Raw genomic sequence first — 15,460 nt, 5'->3', positions numbered from 1 at the left:
TTCATATATTCCAATGCATATTCCACCAGAGCATACACGATTTAGCATTTCTGCTTCCACATCCCTTTGTGCCTCAGTGCAGGGGTCTTCAAACTTTCTAAGCAAAGAGCCAGTTTACTGTCTCTCGGGCTTTAGAGGGGGCCAAACTGTGGCCAGTGGCATTAGAAAATGCCCCAGCATCAATGACCCATCATTGATTTTAATAGGGGGATTAGTGTCCCATTGTTGATATCAATGAATAGAATAGTAGAATAGTACCCCATTGATTGTGTCAGTGGGGGGAATGGCACGTCATCATTGGTGTCAGTTGGTGAAATAGTGACCCAAGGGCCAGATAAATGCAAGCAAAGGGGCCATATTTGGCCCCCGGGCTGCAGTTTGGAATCCACTGCTTTAGTGCTTACAGTAAGAAATTATAGAGAATTTGGTGACAACAGTCCTAAAAAGCCATGCTGAAGAACATTCCACAGTCATAGCTATTAAAAAATAACCCTTTCCGAGCTGAATTCCAGCAGAATTGAACATGGGACTGCTTCGTTCTCTTGTTTCTCTTGCTTGACCATGGGTTTGTTGTCAGGATGCATGTACTTGCCTACATGGACCGACATTGGTAGGAAACCATGACACGTTTCACAGTTTATCCTTTCGCTTTATGTGCGAAAGGCATCTGGGTTTTTTTTCTTCCATGTCTGTTCATCTGTGCAACTTTATGGTGAACTTAAGGTCAGGCGAGACAGGCAAGAGTATGAAGCAGTTTTATTTTACTGGAATTTTGTTGTATATGCCAGGCCCAGGCAATTCTTGAATCACAGGATATGTAAAGCTGGCTCCATTGCAACCGCAAAGTCTTTGTTTTCTGAGCCGAAAAATAAACTTTTTCCTTGCTGCAAATACCACCCCTGTGTCTTGTTGAGTATCCTTAATGTACATTGTGTATGTATGATTATGTATGCAGGGGCGTATTTACCACAAGGCAAACAAGGCATTTGCCTAGGGCGGCATTTTTCAGGAGGGCAACAGCAACTTTCAGGGGTGCAGCGCCGCTGCCCCCAAAAGAAAGGATGGCAGAAGAGGCACACACAGCATAGGGACCAGGTGGGATCTGAGAGAGGCTGCGGGCTGCTTGATGGTGTATGCAGAGCCTGACTCTTGTTCCCGGGGATGTCCAGAGCTATGAAGGTGAGTGTCTTCTCTCTCGCCGGGGTGGAGGGGTGGGTTGCCAGTGTATAGGGGGCAATGGTAGTGGAAGGCTCTCTCAGGTGGGGGGCAGGGGTGTTGTTGGTCAATGTCAGGCTCTCTTTGTGGGGGAGGGGGATGTTGGTCTGTGTCAGGGTCTCTCTGTGGGGGGGGGCGATTTTTGTGTTGCCTAGGGCAGCACGAAACCTAAATACACCACTGAGTGTATGTATATATATATAATATGAATTTAGACTGTGTATATGTTAAGAATTGCTCACTGGATATGAATAGATCTAGGTAAAAAAACCTTAAAAAAAATAAATAAATAAAGTGTGTTAGGACTACAGAAAGACACTCCCCCCCCCGCTATATTATGGCCTTGTAATCCCAACACACTTTCTGTCATAAGGTGACAGCACTAATTATGCATAGCTATAGTACAGTGACAGTCATCACCCTAGGACAAGGGGTGCATTACTGTCAGAATCACCAGATAAGAATACAGAATGAAAAAGCCTACAAAGATAAGACTAACTCAACTTGCACATCTAAAGCTGTCCATTCACGGATCAAAATTTGGTTCAGTAGGGACTGGCCAAATTTCTAACTGTCCCCGCAAAAATGCTTGTGCAGCTGATGCTGCTGTCAGAATACAGTGTCCTGGCAGAGGGGAGTTTCTTCCATCCACCTGATTTGTGTGGATGGAGAAATCTTTTAAACAGTGTATGGCCATGAACTGGTAAGATGCAAGGTATTACATTTTTGTTCTTGGGTTTACATACATTATCATGCTAATCTTATTGGTTTATGAAGGCAATTGCCTCATTTTCCTTTAGCCTGCTATTGTATAAATCTAGACCAATAGGTTTCATATGTAGGCTGGAGAAAACCAAAGGAACGTAGTCATGAACCTAACAACAAATCAGTATGCAGATGTTATTTTTCTTGTACATTGGTGATAGTAATTCTATAAAATAAAATTAATTGTTTCCCTTATAAGTCAGTGAGACACATTTTCTCACCTTCATAAGAAAAATTACAGTTGGATCCTGACTGACTACTCACATAACAGACACAATGGAGGAGATGTACTGAAACTGATGGAGCTGTGCATAGTAACCAGTCAGCTTTTAACTTCAGCTTGTTCAATTAAGCTTTGACAATAAAACCTAGAAGGTGATTGGTTACTATGCACAACTTCACCAGTTTTAGTAAATCTCCCCAGTAAGTTTGTAGATGAGCAGACATGTAAAATGTGTTTTGTAAGCTATAGATGATCACATTTATATTGTATTTTTATGGCTGTATGCTGAATGTGTTTACCGGCATGTCATCCTGCAGGATATGTATGTTATTTTCCAGTACTGGCCAAATACCTGACTTTTCTTAAAAAGATAACATAGCTCAAATCCTCCAGCTGTATGCGTGATTTTACTTATAGATCTGTCCATCAAAAATCCAGAACCCTTCTGCTTACATCACCCAGAGTGACTCCTCTGGGAAAATGTCTAAGGGGGTCAGTGATTCTGTCTTCTCTGTTGATGAGACATGACTGTGTGATAGAGCCATGGCATATTTTCCCAGCAGGAAGAAAACAGAAAGCATTGTGTAGATCTGCTATCAGTAATTTGTGATCCTACAGCTATTAGATGCCAACATTTAATAATAGCTTCAAGGGATTGTTTGCTGCTTCTTGTGAAATGACTGAAGAAAGGTCCAAAAATTGCTTGTATCTATCAAAGGGTTTACAACAGTTTAAGCTGGAGCCTTGACATGTCTCACACGTGAATACTTAAAGTAGAACTATAGGTAAAACTTTTTTTTTCATGTTGGATAGTGCAAGGAAGGGTTATAACCCCTGCCAGATTTTTTGTCCCATTTTGAAGATTGGAGATTTCCCTTAACTTCCTCGCCCATAACCTAAACAGTAAGTGAGAGGACGTCCCTGAAAATTAGGGGAATCCCTTGGGGACTCATTGGTCAGTAGAACTATTGTCCCCTATTGGACTTTCTGGGGACAACCCAAAATTTGGGATTTTCTTTACTTTCACTTTCAAATATCATGGAAAACATGACAAATGGAGAGAGTAAATCTCTCTTTTGGGGGCACAGACAGCAATAAAAACTGACGGGTTCTAATCCTTCTCCAGTCTATCCAAAACTGAAAAACAGTTTTGCCTTTAGTTGTACTTTAATCATAAACCTTAATTACTCTCATATACTTAAACTGGTCATACATGGATTGAGATTTGGCCAGTTCAGCAGGGACCAGATGAATTTCGATCCGGTCGCTTTGGTTAAACAGAAGTCGATCTACCAAATGACTTATGTTAACCACCCTGTTAGTATAACAGGTTGCAGAACTAATCTGTGCATTCTGATTGCAGGGGAGTATACCCACTGTCAGAATACAATGGTACAGCGGGGAGGATCCCCATATCCACTTCAAACTTGATCCAGTACTAAAGAAATTTGCTACAAAGTGATTTACAATATTAAGTGCAGCCAACATTGCACTTTACACTCTGTGAAAGTGGGGCGATCTGTCACGATGTGGAAAGGTTATTTCACCCAGGATTCTCAACAAGGCAGGTTGAGGGGCTCTGTGGTACGTGTTTAATACAGAGGAAAGTGGATTCTCACTTTAATCATTTGTTTGTAAGGTCCATTTTGGGATCTGGAGCCTGGAGATTTCAAAGCGATTTGGGAGGGATGAAATCTCCAATCCTGGGACCAGGTTTTGGGAATGGCCAGGATACTGATTGCTCAGGTGTGCAGGGCAATCTTCTAAAGTCAGGACCAGGGTTCTGGGCTCCATCCTAGTAGACAGTAGTCAGGAGGGCTCCACCCTGGCAGACAGGAGGTCTCTGCCTTGGAGTCAGGAGGGCTTCACCAAGGAGAGGTGGAAGCCAAACTAGCTGTGTGCTAGTGGCCAGCTGTGTGCTAGTGGCCAGCTGTGTGCGAAAGCCATATTTTGGAAAGAGTCTGTAGGAGACAGACATAAAACTGTGTACAAGCCAGGAGGCTGAATTTTCATTTGCATGTGTTTGATGGTGGATACCCCTGCGTGGGAAGCTTTATGGAACATTTTCTTTAAATAAAAGTGGGCTAAAAAGGCCTTAAAAAAGAAAGCGAGTTGCTGTGTGCGTTTAACAAAGCTCTACCATTTGAAGCGAGTTCCCACAACTCAGAAAAAGAAACCTCATCTAAAGGATTTCTATGTTTACTATTTGTACATGTGTTTGTGGCATGCCACGCTAAACAACACTGAGGAATCTCAGCTGCTAGCAATTGTACTCAGATAGCCGCAGCAGCCATTACTGTCAGAATACCCGTTTGGTTGATAATCGTTTTTTTAGTCGAAGTTTGTCAAACCGAGTGGTGGCAATTCACAACTTAAATTTTACCTGATTCAGGAGGAATTGCCAGATTTGCTAAAAGACCTTTCCAAACCCTTACTTTTGTTTCTCAAAGTGAGCAAGTATATCCCTCCCATGTTTTAATGAATGGGCACAAGGTATTAAGAAGAGAAGGAAATCACATGACTTTTAAAGGCCTTGTGACTGGGTTCTCCTGAGTTCCTTTTTGTATAATTCAAAAAACGTTCTACAACACTGCAGGCTCTGCATTTAATGAGTGAAATGTGAAAAGCTGGTGCAACGTGCGGAGTATTTACTGTGGTATCCTGCAGATAACCGTATTTGTTCTCCATTAAAAATAGGCTGCAGAGTAGAGAAAGCATGTGATGAGGGTGATAGGCAGGAAAGTAGCACCTTGTAAAAGAATTAGGTAATCACAGCACCCTTATTTCTATTATGACAAATCACCTTAAGGAAATCTGAAGATCAATCTTCTTTTGTCATAATATTCCATCACTGCATGAGCTTTTCTCGCTGTCTATCTTGGAAGCAATGGAAGCATTGTACATATACATTCAGATTATAAATGTCCCTTTCGTTCACCCAGAGGGACTATAACTCATTTCTGACAAGTAATATATGGTGATACACTGTAATATATTATAATAACAAATTCTGTTTCAGGTAAATGGCCATAATAACATCATTAACCTTCTGCTTGACAGTGGAGCGGATGTTAATAAGAGCAATGATGAAGGATTATCAGCTTTGTCCTTGTGCCTGATGCTTTTTTACAGCTCCAAACCATTTTGGCCAAATGTGGCTGAGAGGAACTTCCCTCTGAGCAAGGTAGGTATTAATCCACATATTCTTACCCATACCCCCATTTATACTTTAACTAGGGGCTATGTCACTAACAGCCCTGGGGCACAACTGCAACGAAGATTCAGAAAATAATAAAGCAATAATAAAATAATAAAGCAGGACATTACCGCAAACTGGGTGGGGACCTCTGTAATGTACAACTGGACACAGCATAATTTCACATTATTTTAGACTTACCTATCAGTCAAATGTTCTCCAGCACTGGAAGGTCCATGCTCCCCATTGTTTATTGCCCATGTCATCATTCTCCTCTGCCTCTTCTTCTGGGTTCCGTGTCCTTAAAGCATTGTTAAACTCAAAACCAAAAATGTAATATATTGATGTATTGCATCTTATCAATCCTTAGATGTGGTGGCTGCATTTTTTCTCTTTTTTTTAGGCTTTTTTTTCTCCCCTGTTTTCACCCTGTGATCTGGCCAGAAACACACCTCCTGTATTAGAGTGCCTCCGCTCTGAATGAAGGAGCATAGGTACCCAAAATGAAAAACATACCCTCAACAACCGTAGCTAACAGTAGAATTTAAACTTAGAGTTACACCCCCCCCACAAAATTTTAGGGAATTTACCTGTCCAGGCATCCAGCGGTGTCCTCACCCAAGTCGAATCTTCAGTCGGCTATTGGGTGCTGGTGCTGCCATCTCGACTAAGGGAAACCGGCAGTGAAGCCTTGCGGCTTCACAGCTGGTCTCGTAACGCGCTGTGCTTTGTGAATGGACTGCAGTTTTCTGGGACCTGTGAAGTGTGGAGGGGGAAGGGGGGTGGGGGCAAACTTCTAGGTCAGTTTGCCGTGGCAAATTGAGCTGGAAGTGGGAGCGGGTACCTGCCAAAACCAGGTACCCACTCCCCCCCCCCCAAAAGGGGCCAAGTGTGACAACGGAGTGGAGGAGGCGGTAAAGCAGAGCTTTCCCTTTTGGGTGGAACTCCACTTTCTCCAGTATATAGGGAAAGCACAGATCAATAAAACCAACATATAAACGTAAGTGTGAGGACCTAAAAAAATAGCATGAGGCCACGTTACAATGATTCTGTCGCTCAACCCGATACTCTGGGGGGCTGAACACACAATCCTGTACTGAGTCCTCAAGTATTTAAGAAACTATTAGTGAAGAAAGAGACAAGGAAGGATAGAAGAGAAAAAGAGAGGAGGGGGGAAAGGGATTGGGGGTGGGGAGAAAGAAGGGGCGGTGAGAGGGGTATTTGAGAGGGGAAATGGGAAAAGGAAACAGAGCCACTCACCACCTCCTAAGTCCCACTCATTGTGATGGAGAGTGAGGATCACTGTTTGCTGATAGATACAGATATCACTAACACAAGTATGAAGCAAAGTTGGAAGAATGTCTGAAATGATTCCATACAGACAATATGATTTTGTATGCCTCTGATTCGTCATTTTCCCAGGGGACCATCTGTTCATACTAGCAGATTTAGAAACACTAATAAATTGAAGCCAAACTCCAGCTAACATTTTATAAGCAGTTACACATTTTTTCCCTTTTGTAATAAAGGTTTTACATGAATAAATAAAACTGCTCATTGTAAGCACCCCTGTCAGTGCTAAATGGTTTGTCTTAACACTCTGCTTGTTCTCTTGAAAAACAACAGACTTACTGGCTGTGTAACCAGATGAAAATAAAGAAATGAAAATCTAAAAAAAAGAAAGTTAATGCAGCTATCACATCTAGGAACCTGCAAGATGCAGGAAAACAAATATTTGCTTTTGGGTTTAGTATCACTTTAATCTTTGGCCATTGAGGGCCACTGATGGTGCAACTCCATCCCATCACCTGGCTCCATTCTTGGCATCTGCATTGTGCATGTGCTACAGTCAGTGTGAACAGAACAAAAAATTGCTTTGTGCAAAGGAAAGACTTTTCTTTAAAGAAGAGACATGCAAGTGTGACAATGTTTAAAAGAGGGCCCTCTAATACTCACCTTACCATTACTGAAAATGTAAAAGGAAAGGAAAAGATTTACTAGGATATGCATTGTTGAGTGGGAACTCCCAAAGCTTCAAGGTGAAGAGTAGGGATGAACTCAAGCAATCCTGCCTGGAAATTGTCACTGTACTTGGCCAATCATAAGTGAATGAGGCATCTTGCAGCCACACTTACACACGCCCCTTGTATATGTGCAAGTGCAAGGCAGAGAATACCCTGGCTGCTTATGATTGGCCAAATGCAGTGATAGCTTCCTGGCAGAAATGCTCAGGTGGTGTTTGGACTGAGATCCGAATATGCCTGAATTGATCCTTAGTGATGAGGAACAGAGGCAGAAATTATGGTAGGGAAATCTCACTGTTGTAATATGCATGACATTAAGACAGCCAGGGGCTGGCTCTGCACCTCTCCACATGTTATCGAATAGACACTTTTGAGTTTACTGTAAAAATAAAACCAATACTTTTACGATAAAAGCAAACTAATATATTATGTTCAAGTATAGGAAGAATCAAGTGACTTCACGCTGGGTATCATTGGAAGTGAAGGGAATGCTGGCCATGAGAAGGATATGAAGAACTGTGACCAAAGTTCTACAGTTTTGGAGGCATGTCCTGATGTACCCTTTAATGAGACTGACCCTGGGCTGGAAGCATTGGATTACACCTCTGAACCTCACAAGTATGACTGTCAACTGCCTTGCCACTTTTATTGTTTTGTTTGTGCCCAACACATCCCCAACCTTTATTCTGACCACACATTATAAATTAATTGGCTGTATGCTGTTACTGACTAGCTAGACTACTGAGAGATTTAAAACTATCAATTACCCGGCGCTTCAGGCGCCATCCCCAACTCCAAATTTTCTTATCTCTAGCAGCTGGAAGTATCCTATCCCCCTGGTTAATAATAACAGAGTGAATCAGAAACCAGAGCTCTGTTCCTATTATTTATTTATTTCAGGTACTTATATAGCGCCGTCAATTTATGCAGCGCTTTACATATATGTTGTACATTCACGTCAGTCCCTAACCCTAAAGGGGCGTAAAATCTAAGGTCCCTAACACACATTCATAAATACACATACTACAGCCAATTTACCTACCAGCATGTCTTTGGAGTGTGGGAGGAAACTGGAGTACCTGGAGGAAACCCATGCAAACACAGGGAGAACATGCAAACTCCAGGCAGGTGGTGCCATGGTGGGGATTCGAACCAACAACCCGAGTACTGCCAGGCGGAAGTGCTAACCATTTAGCCACTGTGCTGTTCCTAAAGCTAAAACATACTATAATCACTTTCCCTAGTATAGTCAAATAGTTTTACAGTCCGTGTAAATTTGAAAAATCAAAAAACACATTATAATCCCCACAACATGTGAATTCTTCAAATCTCATATCTTCCCTTTTTTTACATGCCCCGAGTGTGAGTTTGTTGTAGCACAGGCAGTGAGCAAGTGGTGGTTGTGTCCACATATATTGAGGCTGTTTGGAGCCTGGGAGAACCAGGGGTCGCAGATTCTTCTGAGAATCCATCTACATGGGGTTCCAGCATGGTGGTGGTTGTGGAGTGGATTTGCACAAGCAAATGTAGCACTAGTTTGGGAACAATATCTTTATAAGTAATGTAAGCATATTTGTTTTGTATTACACTGGTTAATATGATATGCTACAATATGGATGTGGTATTTTTGGTTTTTGGAAGAGTTGCTGTGAGTGTCATAAGGACAGTGGAATATCTTGGGATATGTCTGCAGGCGATAAAGATATTTGCATCAAGCCTGATTTGACCCAATGTAATAGTGATGCTGGGTGCAATTACTAAAAACAAGTCATATACATGCACACAATCAACATGCAGTCGTGCAGGTACTTTTAATCAGCTTTTAAACCATTGCATGTTCTATGCATTATGAAAGACCAACTACCCAATGAATACCTGTTCTAGCACATCATAGCATTCACCCGGCACTCCAAGAAATAACAGAATCCAACTGCAATATCCTTGCACTGTCAAAACCTCCACTTTTATCATCACACGACACAGAGGAGCATATATCTTATGTTCATCACAATCTGCATAATAACACACACCAATAATAATGTGAGCATTACAGCATGAAATAAACACATCATTTGACAGCGTCACAGCATAGAATTAATACATTACCGAAGCTATGTGGAAGGTGGGAGGCACAAATCCCATTGGTACAAAACTGCCCAGGGGGTCACGTAGAAGCCATAGACACGACCAGTTGATGAGCCCATATAGCCTTGGTAAAAATCCTAGCGTCAGAGCATCCTCTGGCCACTAGGGGAGCTTCCACTGGTCTTGCCCGGATCTTCACCTTATAAACCCCAAAACCTCTTTTCATCTCCCCCAAACTTAAGGATTTCTAACTTAAATGTCCTCAATCAGGTTTTTATCTCCTATTGTGTGGATACTAGATGTCATAAACACGGTTCATTCCATAAACAAGGTTTTACCTTGCTCTCAGCAGAATATCTTGTGACTCTGTTCCTTTGGCTAAAGAAATGACATCATCACTTCTCATGCCCGACATTTGGGCGACAATGCTTTATTGTAAAAATTACCCAAGAAAGAAAGGGTCCAAGGTCAACACATTTCGTAGGCATTACACTCATTGATACATAATGGTCAGGATATCTGGTGAGAGTTTATTCACACTTGGGGCATAGAATCAAGTGGAAGATAAAAAAAATCTGAAGAAGGATTCACATGTGGAAACTATAATGTGTTTTGATTTCCACATTTACAGGGGCTATAAGACTATTTGATTATACTGGGGAAAGTGTTTATGATACATTTTAGCTTTAGGAATCGAGCATTGGTTTCCGATTTACTCTACTGAGAGATTAGCCGTACACATAACGGCCAATATTGCATTTATTTGGTCACATGGAAGTAGATGTGAAATTTTCTAGAATGCTGGGAGTTATGTCACAGGGGACCTTGTTAACCAAAATGTCCACAACAGGAACGTTTATTCCCAAGTGGGTTAAAGATACAGACACTCTTTGAGACTAGCAGTTTCATGTTAGGTACATTTAGCACATAGTTCCAGGTACACATTTTTTTCTCAAGAGTGGTCTAATAACAATGATATTCATTGATGTAGGGATAAAAACCTAAGATCTACCATCAACCTGCTTCTCCTGCGAGGTGCTGACCCGGATATGGGCTCCATCCCCATGCATCCTCTGTTCTTTGCAGTCAGAGCTGCAGATGCCGATACTGTACAGTTACTGCTGGAATGTGGAGCAAGAACTGATATCCGTCTGTCGACACCGGTAATGTACTTGGCCTAATATTGCTCAATAAGAGATTTTGTAGAACAAACAACTTCTTATAAAACATTTACTTTCTGTAGAACTAAAATAATTAGCTTGGGAATCATATTTGCACAATGTTAACCAGAATGATGGCAGTGATCAGGCTTCCACCTAATCACATGAAGGCATGCTTTGTAATTTCCTTTTATAATTACACTGTTGGATTTAGCTGCCAGCTCCATGAATCCTAGATCAATGCATGTCACAGAAGACAGAAAAATGACTTTGTCTTCATTAGCCATAGAATATAACTCACAACGCCATCATAAAAATGGATTTTTATTAATTTGATTATGGGATCAGATGCTTTATCATTTTGCCCTGTTTTTAAAGGTAGTCTTTTATCATTAAATGGTGTTTGAACATGCAAAAGTTGCCATACTTAGGGAAAATGGGAAATTGTAGCTAAATGTGCCTTTATTTACAAAATACTCTCTTTTATGTTGGCCACCTCTTTCTACACACACAAAGACAAAGTCTTCTCCTCCATTCATAATATGAGTTTGTTAATTTTTCCTATGTATGGAAACTTTTGGTAATGTCTGTCTAAACAGTATATATATTAACTTTGTTTAGTGTTAGTTTTATACATGTTTGTTCTGGTGCACCCATGACACAGGAATTACAATGTATTACACGTTTTCTGCAGAGAGCGAGCAATATTTTATATATTTAGTAAAAATATATTTTTTAAATAATGTACTTTTTTATTTCTGAACTTCAAACAAAATTGATTTAAAAAAAAATAATAAATAAATATATATATATATATATATATATATATATACTGTATATATATACAGTCATGGCCGAAATTGTTGGCACCCTTGATATTTCTCCAGGAAATCATGTATTTCTCACGAAACGTATTGCATTAACACATGTTTTGCTATACACATGTTTATTCCCTTTGTGTGTATTGGGACAAAACAAAAAAAGGGAGGAAAGAAAGCAAATTCGACATAATGTCACACAAACCTCCAAAAATGGGCTGGACAAAAGTATTGGCACCCTTTCACAACTGCGGATAAATAAGAATGTTACAAGCATGTGATGCTCCTGTAAACTCACCTGGGGCAAGTAACAGGTGTGGGCAATATAGAAATCACACCTGAAAGCAGATAAAAAGGAGAGACGTTCACTTAACCTTTGCATTGTGTGTCTGTCTGTGCCACACTAAGCATGGACAACAGAAAGAGGAGACGAGAACTGTCTGAGGACCTGAGAACCAAAATTGTGGCAAAATATCAACAATCTCAAGGTTACAAGTCCATCTCCAGAGAACTAGATTTGCCTTTGTCCACAGTGCGCAACATTATCAAGAAGTTTGCAACCCATGGCACTGTAGCTAATCTCCCTGGTCGTGGACGGATGAGGAAAATTGATGAAAGATTGCAACGCAGAATAGTCCGGATGGTGGATAAGCAGCCCCAAACATGTTCCAAAGACATTCAAGCTGTCCTGCAGGCTCAGGGAGCATCAGTGTCAGCGCGAACTATCCGTCGACATTTAAATGAAATGAAACGCTATGGCAGGAGACCCAGGAGGACCCCACTGCTGACACAGAGACATAAAAAAGCAAGACTACAGTTTGCCAAAATGTACTTGAGTAAGCCAAAAGCCTTCTGGGAAAACGTCTTGTGGACAGATGAGACCAAGATAGAGCTTTTCGGTAAAGCACATCATTCTACTGTTTACCGAAAACGGAATGAGGCCTACAAAGAACAAAACACAGTACCTACGGTAAAATATGGTGGAGGTTCAATGATGTTTTGGGGTTGTTTTGCTGCCTCTGGCACTGGGTGCCTTGACTGTGTGCAAGGCATCATGAAATCTGAGGATTACCAAAGGATTTTGGGTCGCACTGTAGGGCCCAGTGTCAGAAAGCTGGGTTTGCGTCCAAGATCCTGGGTCTTCCAGCAGGACAATGACCCCAAACATACGTCAAAAAGCACTCAGAAATGGATGGCAAAGAAGCGCTGGAGAGTTCTGAAGTGGCCAGCAATGAGCCCAGATCTAAATCCCATTGAACACCTGTGGAGAGATCTTAAAATTGCTGTTGGGAAAAGGTGTCCTTCCAATAAGAGAGACCTGGAGCTGTTTGCAAAGGAAGAGTGGTCCAAAATTCCGGGTGAGAGGTGTCAGAAGCTTATTGATGGTTATAGGAAGCGACTGATTTCAGTTATGTTTTCCAAAGGGTGTGCAACCAAATATTAAGTTAAGGGTGCCAATACTTTTGTCCAGCCCATTTTTGGGGTTTTGTGTGACATTATGTCATATTTGCTTTTCTGCCTCTGTTTTATATTTGTTCCAATACATACAAAGGGAATAAACATGTGTATAGCAAAACATGTGTTAATGCAATACCTTTTTTGTGTGAAATACTTGATTTTCAGGAAAAATATCAAGGGTGCCAACAATTTCGGCCATGACTGTATATATATATGAAAGAAACACTTTGGAAACACATCAGATCTGAATGGGAAAAATACCATGCTGGATATCTATACTGATATGGACTGGGTAATGTGTTAGGAACATAAGGATGCCCCATCATTTCATGGAAATGAAAATGATCAACTTACAGAGGACTGAATTCAGAGACACCCCGAAATCAAAGTGAAAAAATTATGCAGCAGGCTAGTCAATTTTGCTGAAATTTCATTGCAGTAACTCAAAATGGTACTCAGTAGTTTGTATGGCCCCCATGTGCTTGTATGCATACCTGACCATGTCGGGGCATTCTCCTAATGAGATGACAGATGGTGTCCTGGGGTATTTCCTTCCAGATCTGGACCAGGGCATCACTGAGTTCTTGGACAGTCTGAGGTGCAACCTGGCAGCATTGGATGGATCGAAACATGATATCCCAGAGGTGTTCTATTGGATTTAGGTCAGGCGAGCGTGGTGGCCATTCAATGGTAGCAATTCCTTCATCCTCCAGAAACTGCCTGCATACTCTCGCCACATGAGGTCGGGCATTGTCATGCACCAGGAGGAACCAAGGACCCACTGCACTAGCGTAGGGTCTGACAGTGGATCCAAGGATTTCATCTCGATACCTAATGGCAGTCACGGTGCCATTGTCTAGCCTGTAGAGATCTGTGCATCCCTCCATGGATATGCCTCCCCAGACTATCACTGACCCACCACCAAAACGGTCATGCTGAATGATGTTAGAGGCAGCATAACATTCTCTATGGCTTCTGCAGACCCTTTCACATGTCACATGCGCTCAGGGTGAACCGCCTCTCATCTGTGAAAGCACAGGGTGCCAGTGGCGGACCTACCAGTTCTGGTGTTCAATGGTAAATGCCAATTGATCTCCATGGTGCCAGGCAGTGAATACAGGACCCACTAGAGGACGTCAGGCCCTCAGGTCACCTTCATAAAATCCGTTTCTGATTGTTTGGTCACAGACATTCACATCAATGGCCTGCTGGAGGTAATTTTGTAGGGCTCTGGCAGTGCTCATCATGTTCCTCCTTAAACAAAGGAGCAAATATTGGTCCTGCTGATGGGTTAATTACCTTCTATGGCCCTATCCAGCTCTCCTAGAGTAACTGCCTGTCTCCTGGAATCTCCTCCATGCTCTTGAGACTGTGCTGGGAGACACAGCAAACCTTCTGACAATGGCATGTATTGATGTGCCATCCTGGAGATGTTGGACTGCCTGTGCAACCTCTGTAGGGCCCAGGTATCATCTCATGCTACCAGTAGTGACACTGACCCTAGCCAAATGCAAAACTAGTGAAAAACAGTCAGAAAAGATGAGTAGGGGAAAAAATGGCAATGGCCTCCACCTGTAAAATCATTCCTGTTTTGGCGGTTGTCTCATTGTTGCCCATCTAGTTCACCTGTTGTTAATTTCATTAACACCAAAGCAGCTGAAACTGATTAACAACCCCCTCTGCTACTTAACTAACCAGATCAATATCCCAGGAGTTTAATTGGCTTGATGCTATACTCTGATTAAAAAGCGTTCCTTTCATTTTTTTGAGAAGTGTATATACAGTATGTACACTATATTGTCAAACGCACTGGGACACACCTCCAAATCATTGGATTCAGGTGTTCCAATCATCTCCATTGCCACAGTTGTATAAATCAAGCACCTAGGCATTGAGACTGCTTCTACAAACATTTGAGAAAGAGTGGGTCGCTCTCAGGAACTCAGTGAATTCAAGTGTGGTACCGTCATAGGTCGCCACTTGTGCAAAGAGTCCATGCCTGAAATTTCCTTGTTACTAAATATGCCATGGTCAACTGTTTGTGGTATTATAACAAAGTGAAAGCAACTGGGAACAACAGCCACGAAATGGTAGGCCATGTAAAATGATAGAGCGGGGTCAGCGCATGCTGAAGCGCACAGTGCGATTAGCACAACAGTGGGTAGAGAGCTCCATGGAATGGGTTTCCATGGCCGAGCAGCTGCTTCCAAGACTCGTTCACGAAGTACAATACAAAGCTTCAGATGCAGTGGTGTAAACCACGCTACCGATGGACTCTAGAGCAGTGGAGACGTGCTCTCCTGAGTGACGAATCACGCTTCTCTGTCAGACAATCCAATGGATGTGTCTGGGTTTGGCAGTTGCCAGGAGAACGGTACCTTCCAGACTGCATTGTGCCAAGTGTAAAGTTTGATGGAAGTTTGATGGAAGAATGGTTAAACATTCCAGTAGACACACTCCTAAACCTTGTGGGCAGCCTTCCCAGAAGAGTTGAAGCTGTTATAGCTGCAAAGGGT

At 41.9% G+C, this 15,460-nt stretch overlaps 1 protein-coding gene across 1 annotated transcript in view; it reads left to right on the top strand.

The window, feature by feature from the left end:
* The window catches only part of LOC149431173 (ankyrin repeat and MYND domain-containing protein 1-like), a 58,212-nt gene that overhangs the window by 15,382 nt on the left and 27,370 nt on the right, over positions 1-15,460 (top strand). Inside the window, exons 6-8 of the mRNA XM_089665829.1 lie at positions 5,223-5,387; positions 7,866-8,041; positions 10,500-10,671. Coding sequence (XP_089521955.1) covers positions 5,223-5,387; positions 7,866-8,041; positions 10,500-10,671 — 513 coding nt within the window. The remainder of the gene's footprint in view (positions 1-5,222; positions 5,388-7,865; positions 8,042-10,499; positions 10,672-15,460) is intronic.

The sequence above is a fragment of the Staurois parvus genome, unplaced genomic scaffold, assembly GCF_062004578.1.
Source record: "Staurois parvus isolate SC_StPar_1 unplaced genomic scaffold, SC_StPar_1.0 ptg002367l, whole genome shotgun sequence".
NCBI lineage: Eukaryota > Metazoa > Chordata > Amphibia > Anura > Ranidae > Staurois > Staurois parvus.
This window is presented reverse-complemented; position numbering and strand designations above follow the sequence as displayed.